Source organism: Rhinopithecus bieti, unplaced genomic scaffold (genome assembly GCF_001698545.2).
Source record: "Rhinopithecus bieti isolate Rb0 unplaced genomic scaffold, ASM169854v2 scaffold_11161, whole genome shotgun sequence".
Lineage (NCBI taxonomy): Eukaryota > Metazoa > Chordata > Mammalia > Primates > Cercopithecidae > Rhinopithecus > Rhinopithecus bieti.
In genome coordinates this window covers 2,360,117-2,378,963 of record NW_016806937.1, presented here as the reverse complement: position 1 = coordinate 2,378,963, position 18,847 = coordinate 2,360,117, and the positions used below count along the sequence as shown (strand labels likewise).

At 42.5% G+C, this 18,847-nt stretch overlaps 1 protein-coding gene across 1 annotated transcript in view; it reads left to right on the top strand.

Annotated features, from left to right (window-relative positions):
* The first annotated feature begins 11,131 nt into the window (after positions 1 to 11,131).
* The window catches only part of CFAP20 (cilia and flagella associated protein 20), a 19,545-nt gene continuing 11,829 nt past the window's right edge, over positions 11,132 to 18,847 (top strand). Inside the window, exon 1 of the mRNA XM_017878923.1 lies at positions 11,132 to 11,707. Coding sequence (XP_017734412.1) covers positions 11,624 to 11,707 — 84 coding nt within the window. The 5' untranslated portion in view covers positions 11,132 to 11,623. The remainder of the gene's footprint in view (positions 11,708 to 18,847) is intronic.

Below are 18,847 nucleotides of genomic sequence, written 5' to 3'. Positions count from 1 at the left end.
TGTTTTCTTTTCCTTCCTTCCTTCCTTCCTTCCTTCCTTCCTTCCTTCCTTCCTTCCTTCCTTCCTTAAGAGATGATGCCTTGCTCTGTCACCCAGGCTGGAATACAGTGGCACCATCATAGCTCACTGTGGCCTCAAACTTCTGGGCTCAAGAGAGTCTCCTGCCTGAGTCTCTTGAGTAGCTAAGATTATAGGTACAAGCCAACACACCCAGTTCTTTTATTATTTTAAGTCATAAATGAACATTAAAACTTTTTTCCTGCAAATCTTGAGGTAGATTATTTTTCTCCTTTATTCTGTTAATGTGGTAAATTACACTGATTGATTTTAATGTGTAAAGTCAACCTTGCATTCCTAGAATAATTCCTACTTGTTCATGATATATTATCCTTTATTTATATTTTGCTGAACTTGGTTGCTAGTCTCTTATTTGGAATTTTTGCATCTATGTTCATGAGAAATATTGACTTGTAATTTTGTTTTCTTATGATTATTTTGTTAAGTTTTGGTATCAGGGTTATACTGATTGGTAGAAGAAATTGGGGCCAGGCCTGGTGGCTTATGCCTATAATCTCAGCACTTTGGGAAGCCGAGGTGGGAGGATTGCCTGAGTCCAGGAGTTTGAGACTAGGCTGGGAAACATAGCAAGACCTTGTCTCTAAAAAAAATTAAAAGATTTAGCTGGACATGGTGGCATGTGCCTGTAGTCCTTGCTACTAGGAAGGCTGAGGTGGGAGGATCACTTGAGCCCAGGAAGTCGAGGCTACAGTGAGCTATAATCATGCCACTGCACTCCAGTCTGGGTGATAAAGCAAGACCCTGTCTCAATTTAAAAAGGAAGGAAGGGAGGAAGGGAGGACAGAAGGAAGGGACAGAAGGAGGGAGGAAGGGATGGTAGGAGGGAGGAAGGGAGGAAGGAAGGAAGGAAGGAAAGAAGGAGGGAGGGATGGAGCAGGGAGGGAAGGAAGGAAGGAAAGAAGGGATGGAGAAAGAAAAAGAAACTGGAAAATATTTTCTATAAGAGAATGTGAAGATAGTATTATTTCTTCTTTAAATATATGGAAGAATTTACTAGTAAAGCCACCTGAACCAGAAGGGTTCTTTGTGGGAAGGATTTTTATTTTGCATTTAATTTCTTTAGTACATTTGGACAATTCGGGTTTTCTATTTCTCCTTGTAAGTTGTGTTATTAGGTACATACACATTTATAATTGTATCTTCTTAAAGAATTGACTGTTTTGTCATTATGAAATGTTCCTGTTTATCTATGGTAATATTTCTGTGTTGAAGTAACCTTAGCTGACTAATAATAGAGCCACACCAGCTTCCTTATGAGTTGTACCTGCATAATATATCTTTTTAGAATTCTTTTACTTCCAAATACTGTGTATCTTATATTTAAAGTATGTTTCTTATTAAAAAAAAAAAAAAAAAAAAAACATATAGTTGAATCTTATTTTGTTTTAATCCAGTCTGTCAATCTAGGTATTTTAACTGCATATTTAGTTCATTTACACTTAATGTAACTGCTGGCATAATTGAGTTTAAGTCTATTATCTTGCTGTATGTTCTGTTTTATCACATTTGTTTTTTATTCCTTTGTTCTTCCTTTCCTGCCTTCTTTTAGTTTAATCAAGTGTTTTAAATCTATTTTGTCTCTCTCTTAGCTCTTTAATTATACCTATGTTTGCATTTTCTTTTAGTAGTTATTCTAGATCGCTATGTGCACGTTTAATTTATTATAATCTACAGATGTTCCTCAACTTATGATGGGGTTATGTCCCAATATGCCTATTGTAAGCCAAAAATATTGTTAAGTTGAAAATGCATTTAATCATCCCAACGAACTCATCATAAAGTTGAAAAACTGTAAGTCAAACCACTGTAATCAGGGACTGTCTGTGCTTTGAATTAGTATTTCACTACATCTTATACAATGTGTAAAATGTCTAAAACCTTATAATAATGTCTTAGTCCTTTCATGTGGCTGTGAAAGAATATCTGAGGCTGGGTAATTTATAAAGAAAAAGGTTTATTTGGCTCACAGTTCTGCAGGCTCTCCAAGAAGCATGGCGCTAGCATTTGCTTCTGGTGAGGACCTCAGTCTGTTTCCACACATTGCAGAAGGTGAAACTCGGCTAACATGTGCAGAGATCACATGGTGAGAGGAAGCAAGAGAAAGAGGAGGGAGGTGCCATGCTCTTTTTTTTTTTTTTTTTTCATTATTATTACCATGCTCTTTCTAATAACAGCTCTCACAGGAACTAATAAGAGCTCCCCAGTCCCAAGAGGGCATTACTGTACTCATGAGGGATCCCCCAATCATGATCATAGTACCTCCCATTAGGCCTCACCTCCAACATTGGGGATCAAATTTCAACATGAGGTTTAGGGGAACAAACATCCAAACTATAGCAAACAATAAAATTCCATGCCCTCCATTATGCTATTGTTATCATGTAATTTTACTTTTATTATAATTATCACAATTATTGACTTAAACATATAGTTTAGTCTTAAATAATTTTACATTTACCTTTACCAGTGCTCTTCATTTCTTCTTACAGATCTGTGTTTCTCTTTAGATCATTTGCCTTCAGTGTGGAGAACGTCCTTTAGTATTCCTTGTAGTGTGAATCTGCTGGAAATGAATTAACTTTTATTTGTGTGAAAATGTGTTTGTCTTCTTCAGCTATCAAATGTTTGAAGACTCTTTTGTCTCAGTATAAAATTCTGGACTGTAATTTGTTTTTCAGTATTTGAAAGATGTTATTCCATTGTTTTTTCATTGCCATTGTTGCTGTTGAAGAGTAAGCTGTAATTTTTCTTACTTGTTCCTGTGAATGTAATGTGCTTTTTCCCTTTAGCTGCTTATAAGGGTTTTTTTTGGTTGTCTTAGGTTTTCAGCAGCTTGACAATACCTAAATGTTCTCTCTCTCGCTTTCTCTCTCTCTTTTTCAAATCTGCTTGAGGGCTTTTTGAATCTGTAGGTTAACATTTGTAATCAATTTTGGAAAATTTTCAGTATCTTTTCAAATATTTTTTCTGCCTTATTCTCTCCTCATGGAACTCAGACTACAGATATGTTAGATATTTTGCACACGTCTCTGACACACTGTTCTTCTTTCTTTTTTCTTTGTGCTTTAGTTTTCAAAATTTTATTGACATTTTAGAGCAGCAGTCCCCAACCTTTTAGCACTAGGGAATGGTTTCGTGGAACACAATTTTCCATGGACTGGGGATAACAGGGGTGGGGGCTGATGGTTTCAGAATGATACAAGCTCATTACATGATGAGGGATGAGAAAGGAATTCAATTACATATTTTTCCATATGGCTGTTCAGTTATTCCCAATACCTTATTAGCAAGTCCCTTGCCCCATTTTTTCTTATTGTTTATTCTTAGTAAGATGTAAGCTGGCCAGGAGTGGTGGCTCATGCTTGTAATCCCAGCACTTTGGGAGGCTGAGGCGGGCGAATCACGAGGTCAGGAGATTGAGACCATCTTAGCTAACATGGCAAAACCCTGTCTCTACTAAAATACCAAAAAAAAAAAAATTAGCCAGGCGTGGTGATGGGCACCTGTAGTCCTAGCTACTCGGGAGGCTGAGGCAGGAGAATGGCGTGAACCTGGGAGGCGGAGCTTGCAGTGAGCAGAGATTGCGCATCTGCACTCCCGTCTGGGCAACAGAGCGAGACTCCGTTTCAAAAAAAAAAAAAAATGAAAGTTACTGATTTCTGTATATTATTTTTATATATTGATACTTTATTATTTATAGAAATTTCCTATTTTTTCTGTTGATTTTTTCAGTTATGTAATTATATCATCTGCAAATACAGTTTTACCTTTTCTTTTCCAATTCTTATGACTCTAATTGCTTTTTCTTCTGTAATTGAATTGGCTGAACCTCAAATACAATCATTATCTATTCGTGATAAACATTTCTGTTGTTGCAAACTAGAAGTAGAAAGTAACTCCTTCTTTTGACCAAAGGTTATATACCAGAAACCCAAAGGAAACATATTTAGTAGGAAAACCTTAGAAGCATTTCATTAGAAGGAGTAAGGCAAAGATGCCAACCATTATCCCTAATGTTTAACATAGTCCTGAGGATCCTGGCCAATGCAATAAGGATACCAAATAAGAGGTATGAACATTCAGAGAAAAAGGATATAGCAGCCAGGCACGGTGGCTCATGCCTGTAATCGCAGCACTTTGGGAGGCCAAGGAGGGCAGATCACCTGAGGTCAGGAGTTTGAGAACAGCCTGGCCAAGATGGTGAAACATCGTCTCTACTAAAAATACAAAAATTAGCCAGGCATGGTGGTGCACACTTGTAGTCCCAGCTTCTCGGGAGACTGAGACAGGAGAATTGCTTGAACCTGGGAGGCGGAGGTTGCAGTGAGCTGAGATCACACCAGTGCACTGCAGCCTGGACGACAGACTGAGATAATCTCAAAAAAAAAAAGGAAAAGGGATATAGCTTTTATTTTGTGCAGTGATCTGATCATCTACATAGAAAAACCAAGAAATCACAAACTATTAAAACTAATAATTTAAAACTTCAACAAGATGCCTGGATACAAGATTAACTTTGAAAAATCTGTGGTAGTTTTCAACACCAGCAATAACCAACTAGAAAATATAATTTAAAATATTATTTCAAACATCAACAAAAATTTATATCTAAAAAAGTAGGTATAAAATATATCTAAGAAGACATAGATATAACAAGATATAAAAAGTAGATATGAAAATATCTAAGAAACAATTTAAGACCTCTAGGGAGTAAGTTTTAAAGCATAAAGACAGATGATAACCTTAATAAGAAATGGAGAGGGCTGAACACGGTGGCTCACATCTGTAATTCCAGAACTTTGGGAGGACGAGGTGGGCAGATCACGAGATCAGGAGTTCAAGTCCAGCCTGACCAACTTGGTGAAACCCTGTCTCTACTAAAAACACAAAAATTAGCTGGGCATGTTGGCACATGCCTGTAATCCCAGCTACTCAGGAGGCTGAGGTAGGAGAATCGCTTGAACCCGGGAGGTGGAGGTTGCAGTGTGCTGAGATCGTGCCACTGCACTCCAGCCTGGGTGACAAAGTGAGACTCCGTCTCAAATAAAAAAAAAAAAAAAAAAAAGAAAAAAAAGAAAATGGAGAGACAGTACATATTTTTTTCATAGGGATGACAATATTATAAAGATGTTAATTCTTCCTAAACTAATTTATAATTACAATGCAATCACAATCAAAACTAGTTCAATATTTTTGAGAAGCAAACACTGTAAAATCTAAATGGAAGAATAAGGTCTGTGAATATTAACCAAATTAGACTTGAGAAAAAAGAGAGAGATTCCCCTGTCAGATATTAAGACATGCTATAGGCCAGACGTGGTGGCTTACGCCTGTAATCCCAGCACTTTGGGAGGCTGAGGTGGGTGGATCACCCAAGGTCAGAAGTTTGAGACCAGCCTGGGCAACATGGCAAAAACCCATCTCTACCAAAATCACAAAATTAATTGGGCATGGTGAGATGCACCTGTAGTCCCAGCTCAGGACACTGAGGTGGGAGGATCACTTGAGTCGGGTAGACAGAGGTTGCAGTGAGCCAAGAGCTCACCACTGCACTCCAGACTGGGCGACAGAGTGAGACTCTGTTTTAAAGAAAAAAAAGATACACTACAAAACAATATGAATAAAATCTAATAATCTGGGTATAATTGGTGTGAGAACTTTTAAATAGACCTGTGGACTAGAAGAGAGTTCAGGAATAGATACATTGTATACATGGAAACTTAATGTAAAATAAAGGTGGCTTCATAAACCATTCAGGAAAATATAGTTTACATATGACATTAATGAAACTGGCTTACTCTAAAGAGAAAAATAAAACTGATTTCCTACCCATGCCACATGCAAATACTATCTTTGGAAGGATTGAAACATAAATGGGTAATATAAATCTATGCAGTTAATATGCAAAGGTGACCTAAGGGTGGGTAATAACTTCTTTAAACCTTTAAGCACAAACCATAACACAAATATGAAAGGAAACAAATAAAAATTAAGACCTCTGTTCAGTGAAGACATTGATAAATAAAATTAACAATTGACTGGGAAAGACATTTGCAGTGTCTAAAACCAACGAGGGATTATTAATACCTGAACATACTATTTACTATTGCAAATCAACAAGAAAAAGAAAGGTACCTCAATAGAGACTTGGGCAAAAGATACCAATAGGCAAATTTAAAGTAAAGAATGACCGGGTGCTGTGGCTCACACCTGTTATGCCAGCACTTTGGGAGGCCGATGCAGGCAGATCACTTCAGGTCAGGAGTTCGAGACCAGTCTGGCCAATATGGTGAAACCGCATCTCTACTAAAAGATACAAAAAGTGGCCAGGCATGGTAGCTCATGCCTGTAATCCCAGCACTTTGGGAGGCCAAAGTGGGCGGATCACCTGAGGTCAGGAGTTTGAGACCCGCCTGACCAACATGGAGAAACCTTGTCTGTACTAAAAGTACAAAATTAGCTGGACTTGGCGGCACATGCCTGTAATCCCAGCTACTCGGGAGGCTGAGCAGGAGAATCACTTGAACTCAGGAGGCCGGAGGTTGTGATGAGCCGAGATCGCACCACTGCACTCCAGCCTGGGCAACAAGAGCAAAACTCCATCTCAAAAAACAAAGTACAAAAATTAGCCACGCATGGTGATGGGCACCTGTAATCTCAGCTACTCGGGAGGCTGAGGCAGGAGAATCACTTGAACCTGGGAGGCGGAGGTTGCAGTGAGCTGAGATTGCACCATTGCACTCCAGCCTGGATGACAGAGCAAGGCTCCGTCTCCAAAAAAAAATAAAATAAAATAAAGAAACTTAAATGCCTATGAGGAGATAAGCCAGCATATTAGTAATCAGACAAATGATAAATAAAATGCATTATCATTGTATACCTATCAGACTGGCAAAGTTCAGAAAGTGAAATAACATCCATTATTGGTGGTTGGATGTGACTGCAGAGATCCTCATGCACTGCTGATGTCAGTGTAAATGGCTACACTACTTTGGAGAGCCATTTAGTCACATTACACACTGTGTATGCATAGATGATACCTAGAAATTCTGTTATGCATGTGTATACAAAAGAAATTCCTGGCCAGGCACCGTGGCTCACTCCTGTAATCCCAGCGCTTCGGGAGGCCAAGATGGGTGGATTACCTGAGGTCAGGAGTTGGAGCCTGACCAACATGGAGAAACCCTGTCTCTACCAAAAATACAAAATTAGCTGGGGGTGGTGGCGCATGCCTGTAATCCCAGCTACTCTGGAGGCTGAGGCAGGATAATCACTCGAACCCAGGAGACGAAGGTTGCAGTGAGCCAAGATTGTGCCATTGCACCTTGCACTCCAGCCTGGGCAACAAGAGTGAAACTCCGTCAAAAAAAGAAAGAGAGAGAGGGAGAGAGGAGAGAGAGAGAAAGAGAGAAGAAAGAAAGAAAAAGAAAGGAAAGGACAGCAAAGGAAAGAGAGAAGGAAGGAAGGAAGGGAGGGAGGGAGGAAGGAAGGAAGGGAGGGAGGGAGGGAGGGAGGAAGGAAGGAAGGAAGGAAGGAAGGAAGGAAGGAAGGAAGGAAGGAAGGAAGGAAGGAGGGAAATTCTCACATAGGTTCTTAAGGGGACAGGTATAAGGATGTCTATTACTGCAGGCACAGACAAATAAAATGTAGTTGGGGCACACCTGGAAAACTAAGCAGCAGTTACAAGCAATGGACTAGATGCACACTGGTACAGTGGATGGATCTTAAAAGCCACAGTGCTGAAGAATGTGCTCAGTACGTGTCTATTGTATCTTTAAATATATATTAATATTAGAGACGGACTAGAGTGCAGTGGCTATTCACCATCTCCATTATAGCACTGCAGCCTCCACCTCCTAGGTTCACGGGATCCTCCTGCTTCAGCCTCCCCAGTAGCTAGGACTACAAGTGAACCCTATGCCTGGCTTTTTCCTTTTTTTTCTTTGAGTTGGAGTCTCACTCTGTCACCCAGGCTGGAGTGCAGTGGCACCATCTTGGCTCACTGCAACCTCCACCTCTCAGGTTCAAGTGATTCTTCTGCCTCAGTCTCCCTAGTAGCTGGGACTACAGGTGCCCACCATCACACCTGGCTGATTTTTGTATTTTTAGTAGAGGCAGGGTTTCACCATGTTGGCCAGGCTGGTCTGGAAATCCTGACCTCAAATGATCCACCCACCTTGGCCTCCCAAAGTGCTGGGATTGCAGGCGTGAGCCACCACACCCAGCCGGACTGTTTTCTTTTTTTGGAAAATATGTGCTGCTTATTTTTATTTTATCTTACTTTTTTGAGACAAGTCCTACTATGTTGCCCAGGCTGGTCTCGACCTCCCAGGCTCAGGCGATCCTCCTGCCTCAGCCTCCCAACTAGCTGAGACTTACAGGTGTCACCACTGCGCCTGGCTGTGTCTATCTTAAAACAAAACTTCCATGGATGTCTGTATATATTTTTAAACAATTGGATGAGGAAGGGGAATGAATTAAGTCAAATGGATGGGTGAGGATGGCAAGACAGGAAGACATGAACAGACAATACACGAAAGTACACAATTATTTCTGAATGATGGCATTATAAGTGATCATAATGTTATTTTGCACAGTTTCCTCAATGAACTTAATACTACATAACATTAATCAGAAAAAAGTAAACTTGGCCGGTCACGGCGGCTCACGTCTGTAACACCAGCACTTTGGGAGGTGGAGGCAGGTGGATCACGAGGTCAGGAGTTCAAGACCAACCTGGCCAACATAGTGAAGCCCCGTCTCTACTAAAAATACAAAAAATTAGCTGGGCATGGTGGCGGGCGCCTGTAGTCCCAGCTACTCGGGAGGTAGAGGCAGGAGAATCGCCTGAACCCAGGAAGCGGAGGTTGCAGTGAGCCGAGATTGCGCCATTGCACTCCAGCCTGGGTGACAGTATGAGACTCTGTCTCAAAACAAAAAAAGAAAAGAAAAACAAAGTAAACTCACATAAAGTAATTAGACTCAGAACCTTTCCAAAGGGGATCAATCACAACCTTTATTCTCCTCTATAATTATTGTTTATTTGGTTTTCTACTTCTAGATCCAATTTCTAGGAAAAAAAGAATTTTTTTTCTTTTTTTCCTAGAAAATAATTTATCTCATATAGATTTCCAAGTGGGTAAAGTTGTGTGTAGTATCTGAATAATCATCATAACTCTTCTATTGTCAATTCTTTCTTTAATGTGTCTGCTTTTCTTAACTGAAGTTTTTGCCTAAGATTTTTTAACAATTTAATAACAATCAAGGGATACATTGTTCATCAGTCTAAGGTATAGCGTCTCCAGAAATCATCCAAAAATAAGTTTCATATAAAAAGCTTTTGACTTTCTACAGTAATAAGATTCATATATTTTCTCACTATGTCCGGAAATTCTGGCTGGATTATTCAGGGGGCTGACATGAGGACTGAATGAGTTAATACATGCTAAGGTGTTAATAATACATAGTGCCTGACACGTAGTAATTGTTCAACTTACTGCTATAATGGACAAAAACTGCTAATAATGATATTAGCTACAGACTCCTTTTCTATCAGTCATACCACCCAGCACAGGCCTAGGCACAAAATACAATATTTAGGTAGATGTTCAGTGACTGATGTATGTCAACATTTGAGATTTCCCTTTACACTCAAAATGTAGTTTACTTTATGTGCTTTCTAAAATATTCTAGGTATTAATTAATTAATTAATTTTTTGTTTTTGAGACGGAGTCTCTCTCTGCCGCCCAGGCTAGAGTGCAGTGGCGTGGTCTTGGCTCACTGCAAGCTCCGCCTCCCGGGTTCACGCCACTCTCCTGCCTCAGCCTCCCGAGTAGCTGGGACTACAAGCGTCCGCCACTACGCCCAGCTAATTTTTTGTATTTTTAGTAGAGACGGGGTTTCACCGTGTTAGCCAGGATGGTCTCGATCTCTTGACCTCATGATCCGCCTACCTCGGCCTCCCAAAGTGCTACGATTACAGGCGTGAGCCACCGCGCCTGGCTGTATTAATTTATTTTTATTTTTGTTCTTCAGAGACTGTGTTGCCCAGGCTGGAGTGCAGACCAGCCTGAGTTTGAGACTAGCCTGAGCAACATAGTGCAACCCTGTCTCTACAAAAACAAAAACTTAGGCAGGCATGGTGGCCCACACTTGTAGTCAGCTACTCTGAAGGCTGGGGTGGGAGGATTGGCTGAGCAGGGGAGGTCGAGGCTGCAGTGAGCCATGATTGCGCCACTGCACTCCAGCCTAGGTGACAGAGCAAGATCCTGTCTCAAATATAAATAAATAAATAATAAAAATCAGTTGTTGGTTCAACTCAATTTTCTTAATTTTGTTTATTAATTTCTGCCTTTATCTTAATGTTCAGGGTTATTTATTTATTTATTTAATTTATTTATTTGAGACCGGGTCTCGCTCTGTCGCCCAGGCTGGAGTGCAGTGGCATGGTCTCGGCTCACCGCAGCCTCTGCCTCCCGGGCTCAAGGGATCCTCCCACCTCAGACCCCCAAGTAGCTGGGATTACAGGCGCGCGCCACCACGCCCGGCTAATTTTTGTATTTTTTTGTAGAGGAAGGCTCTCGTTTTTTTGCCCAGGCTGGTCTTGAACTCCTGGACTCAAGCGATCCCCCTGCCCCGGCCTCCCAAAGCTCTGGGATTTCGGGCGTGAGCCACCACGCCCCGCCTAATAATGTTTGGGCTTTCTTATTTTCTAATCAATGTATTTAAGGCGATACATTTTCCTCAGAGTGTCGCTTTGACTGCATGCCACAATGTGAATAATGACAGGCAGGGATGTATATTAGGCTCTCATCACAGTTAGTGCTCAATATTGGTTAGCTCCCTTTAACCTTATCCTGTACTTGGCCGACTAGCATTTGTTAGGCGTCCGTCCGACGCCAAGAAGCTCTTCAAAGCCACTTTCCTTGCCCAGCCTCTTTTCTCCCGCGCGGGCAACTCCTCCCGGCCTGGCCGTCACGCCCCCTCACGTCACTCACCGCCCCGCCACGTTCCCATGACACCACGCAGGCGCCAGCAACAAAGGCCAGAACCCTCCGTGCCCTTCCGCTTTTCCAAAGGCCTCTCTGCGACGACGGCAAGAAAAATAGTACCTTCACAACTGAGCTCTTTCTCAGGAGAAGGTGGGACCAGGCGGGGCTTACAAGCGCAACGAAACGGAAGTCCGTGGTTCTTGTAACGGGATTGGACCCCGCGCTCCCGGGGGCGGGCTCAGATGGGCGGAGGGATTCATTTTAAGCAACGGGCGGCCCTCCGCCTCCATTGAAGGCGGGGAAATACCGCGGCGCGGGCGGTAGTTGCTGTGGTTTCCGTTCTGAGCTCGCAGCTTAGGAGCTGAAGATCGCGGACTTAGCGTTCCCGCGTCCGAGTCCGGCCATCAGTGACTGCAGATCCGGAGGCCGGGAGCTCAACCACCCTTCTTCGGAACAGGGCCGGCCTGCCGCTGTGCCTTCGCCGCTCGGTGCGTGTATCTACTCCTGGGCCTAGCTCGGCTCCGGGGCGGCTTAGGAGAAGGCCGCCGGCGAGATGTTCAAAAATACGTTCCAGAGCGGCTTCCTCTCCATCCTCTACAGCATCGGCAGCAAGCCCCTGCAAATCTGGGACAAAAAGGTCGGGCTGGGGTGGCGGCGGTGCGAGGTGGAGGGGCTGCACCCCCTCCTCGTCCGGGGACTGGGAACGGGGAATGGTTGTGTCGAATTAGGGCCTGGGAGAGGCCGAGAGGACGCTGCTGTGCCTTGTCCTCAGCCTGGAGGGACTGGGGCGCGAGGTGGGGGCGTAGTGTAAGCAGCGGAGGAGGTGGGGTGGTGCATGTGGGTGGGCGTGGCTGGGATCTAAGTGTCCTGCAGCTGTGGTGTGGTTAGGGCCACGACCCTTGCTGCTGACTTGACTTGGTCGGTCAGTCCCTTCTTTTGAGCCACTGTTTCCCCACCAATATAATGGGGTTGATGGTGCCCATCTCCTAGCATGAAATGCACGAACTTATTTGAGGGAGCTTCGGGGATGTACAGATGAAAGTACCTGCTATTCACGGATTCCAAATATTTACTGATATCCTGTTTTGTGCCAGGCACGGTGCTGGGCATTAGACACAGAGCCTTTGTTCAGGCACCCTTACAGAGGCGCAGACAGAAAAGCTCCGGCCAAGACAGTGATGTTTGAATTTCATTCATTTGCTCCCTTCCTCCCACTGATCCCAAATAAGTCAGAATTCAGTGGCCCTTGCCACCTGCTCCACACTCACTGTGACTTGCCTGTACTATGCCCTCGGTGCCTGATTTCTCCATCAGGAAAACTCAGAATGCTGACAGTCAAAGTCTTGTTTGGATTAATAAACTCAGAGCCAAGTACAGGCCTCATCTTTATTCAGGCATCCACTAGATGATACTGTGTTTGGCCCCACGAGATGAGTCTATTTTTTGCAGATGTGAGGAAAGATCTAGCTGTCTATGAATTGGTCTGCATTTTATTACTTTGGTATTTCGTTCTTCATGCAAATTCTCAGGCAATCAGCTGTACTATTTCTTGAACATAAGTTACGGGAGGCACTCCAATGTGGAATTTCAGTCATATTCTTAGTACTGCTCTCTGGGAGAATGTCGAGTGTGGGTATCCTGAATGCTGCTTTTTATAGAGATGCATGTGGAATAATCTCAGCAGGGTTTATTGGTAATGAAGCCAAGAATTTTGGATTTTATCTCGGAACAAGCCTCTGTATTTCCTTATCCACAGATGACAGCTCTGGGCCACACAAAGTTGGGAGAGAACATGGGCAGCTTTCTGCCTGTCACCACTAGGGAACTCTGCATTCTGAGGGCAGCTTTGAGGATGGTGTGTTCATAGTATTACTTTCATAAGGATAGTTGAAAAATCTGAATATAATGAAGTTGGGCCTTCGTGTATGTAAAATCTGCCCATCTCTTCTCTTTCAGATGATTCTATCCACAAACTAGAGCTAGTGCCGGAGTACAGGAAAGCAGTTCCTTAACGTTGCTGCGTTACTGAGGTTTTTGGTTTCATGGTTTTTTTCACAATGGAATAAAGCATCGTAAACTGTAAATTGCGTCTGTACAAAGAGAGCCCGGGGTGCCTGGGAACTTTGTAAGGAGATTGGTTTCCCAGCTGTCGCTTGACTCAGTTATGGGCTGTCAGAAGGCATCAAGAGAGGCGAGCCCTCTGTGCCAGTGGAATTTGGAAACTGAATTGTAACAAAGTGTCAGTATAAGGCGATTGAAATCAAGAATGGGACTTGACCTAGGAGGAGAGGTTTTCAGAGCAGATCAGAGAACTTACTAAAGCTCAAAGAATTCGGGTAGTAGGGGGCCTCGGAATTTCTGTTACGAAACTTGTATCAGTTTTCCATTTTAACCCTTCTGGGCTTGATCTTGTGTGCTGTTTTAGTTTTCAAATGTGGCTTTTTGACTGGTCAACATGTTTACCCAAGAATATAAAAGCAAAGAAACCATGGTGCACTGTGTCCCTTAACAACGCCACTAGAGGTTGGGATGGTACCCTGATGACATAAACACGTGTGAAAACATTGTTAAATCGATTGGCAGGGTTACTTGGAGTAAATTAAACAGACATTTTGGCAAAACCTTTAGAATACTCATTTCAAGCAAAATCTTCACAATGGTAAAAGTTAATTTTGTGTTTCTAACTCTTCTTATTTAGACTCAGTTGAAAAATGTTTAGGATTGAGGTTTTGTTCCCGTCTTGGGGCAAGGGAAGGAAAGAGAAGAAAAAAAGTTTGGGGCCGTATCCCTCAGCTTTGTCGTGTGTGCTTTTTCTCAGCTATAAGTCCTCGGAAAGTGCTGGAAATTCAATCCAGTAGGGGGAATGCTGGGAATTGATGTACTTATTAAAGATTTATTGAGTGACAGGCTTTGCGTAGACTTAGGAAGATAGAGAAAACATTTTTCCTGCTCCCAGGTACTAAGGCAAAGTTGTAATAAGGACAGAGTTTGTGGGGAGTTGAGGACTGTCTACATTTAGCTAGACATGGCCTTGACTTTTGCCACTAGGTATATATTGACTGTGGTGCCTATTTATAGTTATTTTATTTCCAGAAAACTTTACTGTTTTCTTTCCTGAGTATATATAGAGAGAATTTCTGTTTGGTTTCTTTGAAGAATCTTGAAAAATTTGGTTTGACTTTTGTTTAGGCTCTGTGTCTGTGTAGAAGTGAGCACTGTATTCACAATACCAGTGAATTTGCAAGCTTCCCTTTTATGAGGATGGCTTGCTCGTTAGTGTTTGTAACCCCTGCAATTTATTTGACACTCTGAAGCTCACAGCCCCTCCCCTCCATCTCATCCTTCAGATCTCAACTTAAACATTCCTTACGCCTATGGCTGGCAGTTTTCTATTGCAGATCGTCCACTGGACTGCAGGTTCCTTAAGCGGAAGAACAGTATCTTACCTAAGAACCTCAGTGCTAGGGTGTGGTCAGACATCTTGGATTTGCATCCTGGCTGTGCTGTGTTCCAGTTGTGTGACCTTAGCCATGTCCTTAACCACTCAGTTTTCTCATCTATTTCTTACGGTTATGAAGATTCAGTGAAGCTGTATATAAAGTCCTTAGCAACAGAGTTATAGTATATGCAGTCATGCACCACATGATGGCGTTTTGGTCAACGACAGACCTTACACATGACAGTGGTGCCGTAAGATTATCATGGAGCTGAAAAATTCCTATCGCTTAGTGACATAGTAGTTGTTCATTAAGTCAAATGCATTACTCGTGTTTGTGAGTAGGTGTAAACCAACCTACTCCACTACCAGTCATGCAAAAGTGTAGCATATACAATGATGTATGGTGCCTAACACTTGATGATAAATGACTATGTTACTGGCTTGTGTATTTACTGTACTCTTTATCATTATTTTATTGTATTTTATTTTTCTAAGACAAGGTCTTGCTGTTGCCCAGGCTGGAACGCAGTAGCACAATCAGGGCTCACTGCAGTCTCGATCTCCTGGGCTCAAGCAATCTTCCCACCTCAACCTCCCAAGTAGCTGGGACTACAGGCCCTCACCACCACACCTCGCTAATTTTTGTATTTTTGTAGAGAACAGGGTTTCTCCATGTTGCCCAGGTGGTCTTGAATTCCTATGCTCAAGCAGTCCCCCTGCCTCAGCCTCCCAAAGTGCTAGAATTACAAGCATGAGCTCCCGTGCCGGGCCTTATCATAATTTTAGAACATATTTCTACTTACAACAACAAAAAGTTAACTGTAAAATGGCCTTAGGCAGGTCCTTCAGGAGATATTTCAGAAGAAGGCAGTGTTGTCATAGGAGATGACAGCGCCATGTGCGTTATTGCTCCTGCAGACCTTCCAGTGGGACAGCATGTGGAGGTGGAGACCGTGATTGATGTTAATGATCCTCACCCTGTGCGGCCCTAGGCTCATGTGTGTGTCTGTGTCTTAGTTTTTAACAAAAAAGTTTAAAAAGTAAAAAATAAATAAATAAATAGGAAAAGCTTATGAAATAAAATATATAGAAAGAAAATATTTTGTGCAGTTGAACATTGTGTTTGTGTTTTAAGCTAAGTGTTATTACAAAATAGTCTAAAAGTTTTTTCAATTTTTAAAGTTTATAAAGTAAAACAGTTTCAGTAAGCCAAGGTTAATTTATTATTGATGAAAGAAAAATATTTTTAATAGATTTAGTGTAGCCTGCCAGGCGTAGTGGCTCATGCCTGTAATCCCAGCACTAATTAAATAACTAAATAAAATAAATGTAGTGTAGCATAAATGTATGGTGTTCATAAAGTGTTCAGTAATGTCCTAGGCCTTCACATTCACTCACCACTCACTCACTGACTCAACCCAGAGCAACTTCCAGTCCTGCAATCTCCACCCATGGCCAGTGCCCTATCCAGTTGTATCACTTTTTATCATTTATACAGTACTTTACTGTACCTTTTCTACGTTTAGAAACACAAATACTTACCATTGTGTTACAGTTGCCTACAGTATTCAGTACAGTTGTATGCTGTACAGATTGTAGCCTAGGGGCAATAGGCTATACCATATAGCCCAGGTGTGTAGGATGTTGTACTAAGTTTGTGTAAGTACACTCTGATATTCACACAGCCATGGAACTGCCTAATGAGGCATTTCCCAGAACGTAACCCCGTCCTTAAGCAATGCATGACTGTAGTTAGTACTTTATAAGTAATGACATATAGTATTAAATACGGCAGGGACTGAGGAATTTGCTCAAAACTAAAATAAGCTGTTTGAAATGAGCCCACCATCCAGATGTCTAGGAATAGGAAATACAGTAAAACCAGACTTCTGAAATGAGAAGAATTTAGTTGCTGCACCATGGCTCGCCCAGCCCTAAGCCCTTAATGTGGCTCTAAGGCCACATAACCCATGCTGTGGTACCTGCTTCACTCGTTCTCCAGGCAGGGCTGACCTCACCCGGTTCCCCCTCTTAGTAGTAGCCTCCTACTGAATTGAAGGAAGTCCTGTTCTCTCACCTTCAAGCTTTTGCACTTCCTGGTCTCTCTGCTGGGCACTGCCCCTCACCACCCCACAAGCCTCACTCCCATCTTTTCAAATCAGTCTCCAGTCACAGTTCAAAGGCCTTTCTCAGAGTGACCTTTCTTGACTCTTCAGGCTGAGTTAATTTACTACTACTTATCACACGTGACATTATTAGCTTCTTAAGGTCTGTATTCCTGGCTATACAGTTTCCTGATAGAAACTTTTGTAAGTTTCTAAACCAACAGCTTAGAAGAAATTAGGGGTTTCTTTAATGTTACCTTGACATCTGGGACCAGCACATCTTATATTTATTAAAAGACTCTTATGTTTAATGTAAACATTACTTCTGGTTGTAAAGAAAATACCAGGAGGTTCTGTTCCCACTTATACTTGTGCATAACATGGTATAATTTTCAGTCTTAATAGTAGTATCCTGGCGGGGCGCAGTGGCTCACGCCTGTAATCCCAGCACTTTGGGAGGCCAAGGTGGGCTGAGGTCGGGAGTTCAAGACTAGCCTGACCAACATGGAGAAACCCCGTCTCTACTAAAAATACAAAAATTTGCTGGGCATGGTGGCACATGCCTATAATCCCAGCTACTCAGGAGGCTGAGGCAGGAGAATCATTTGAACCTGGGAGGTGGAGGTTGCAGTGAGCCGAGATGGTGCCATTACACTCCAGCCTGGGCAACAAGAGTAAAACTTCGTCTCAAAAAAAGCAAGGTAGCATCCTAAAAGTACATGAGATGAGATTGCATTAATTCATGAAAATGCCTTTGTCTGTCTTTCCTGTCACCTTGTCTTTCTCTCAGCTGCTGCTATTTCTTCCCTACTCCAAGACTAAATATTAGACCAGAGTCTTTTGCTGTTGTTGCTGGATAGTGTTAGATTCCCATTTCCTGTTCTAATTTTAAAAATAGTCTCTCTTCAGAAAAAATTTCCTACATTCTAGTTTTTAGTTAGCACGCCTTGTTGATAAAAATTAAATTGGTGCCATTTTCAGTAGTAGAATTCAGTGTATTTGGACATAAAGGTGGTAAAACTTTTTTGTTTCTGGCTTTCCCAGGGTCAGCTGGACCCTGGGAGAATGTTCTTCATTATTCTGGGTCGGGTTTTACTGTAATTGAACGAAAGCATGGTTTTTTGGGTTTGTTCGTTTGTTTGTTTGAAACAGAGTCTCACTGTGTTGCCCAGGCTGGAGTGCAATGGCACAATCTCAGCTCAATGCAACCTCCTCCTCCCGGATTCAAGCGATTCTCCTGCCTCAGCCTCCTGAGTAGCTGGGATTACAGGTGTGCGCCACCACACCCAGCTAATTTTTTTGTATTTTTAGTAGAGATGGAGTTTCGCTATGTTGCCCAGGCCAGTCTCAAACTCTTAATCTCAGGTGATCCGCCCACCTCAGCCTCCCAAAGTGCTGGGATTACAGGCATGAGCCACCGCACCTATCCAAAGGCATGGGTTTTAATTACACTTGCCTTTTCTTAGCTTTGCACATAATTGTCCTTACGCTATCTTAGGGGTTGTTGGTGTATGCCCAGAGTAGCTTGTCTGCTGTCTGGATAGCCCCTGTCAAGCACAGCAAAGGGAGTGAGTGAAGCCTTTGACCCTTGGAGCCTGGGAGTCTGAGTCGGAGCTATGCCTAGTTCTCCCCACAGGGGTCTCCCTCTGCCTGATTTCTGTCTGGGAAACCAGCCCTTAACCCAGTGCGGGAACTTTCCTGCTGAAACGGACAGCTCTAATGGCTTAATGTAAATTAGAGCATGTGTCATTAAAGCTAGGATGCCAGATGGCTGAGGGTTCAGCTGCCTGCCAGGCTGAGTGGGTGGGGCCAGAAAAATGAAAGTTGGGGAAGGGAATGGATACAATTCGTGTTATTTTTAAAGCAAACATAGAAATATATAGCATCCACCGGCTCCCTCCCTATCCCAGTAGTAGTAGTTTTTTGTTTTTTTTTTTTCCCTGAGCTTGACCCACCTCCCTGAGGCTTACATTGCGGGGAGGGAGAGAAATCAGTGTTCTTTATTAGTTGCCCTTAGCAACCATGGAAAGCCTGGGAGAGTGTAAGACTAGCCTGAAGGTTTGGTCCCCTCTGTTGTCTGCAGAGGCTGAGAACCATTATGATCTGTAATTGCCAGTAACTGGGTTCTGAACCTCTTTGAGTACCTCCAGCTCATGGGCAGAGGAGGGGAAATTAATGAAATAAAAAAATATTGGCTGTAGATTTTTTTTTTTTTTTTTTTTTTTTTTTTTTT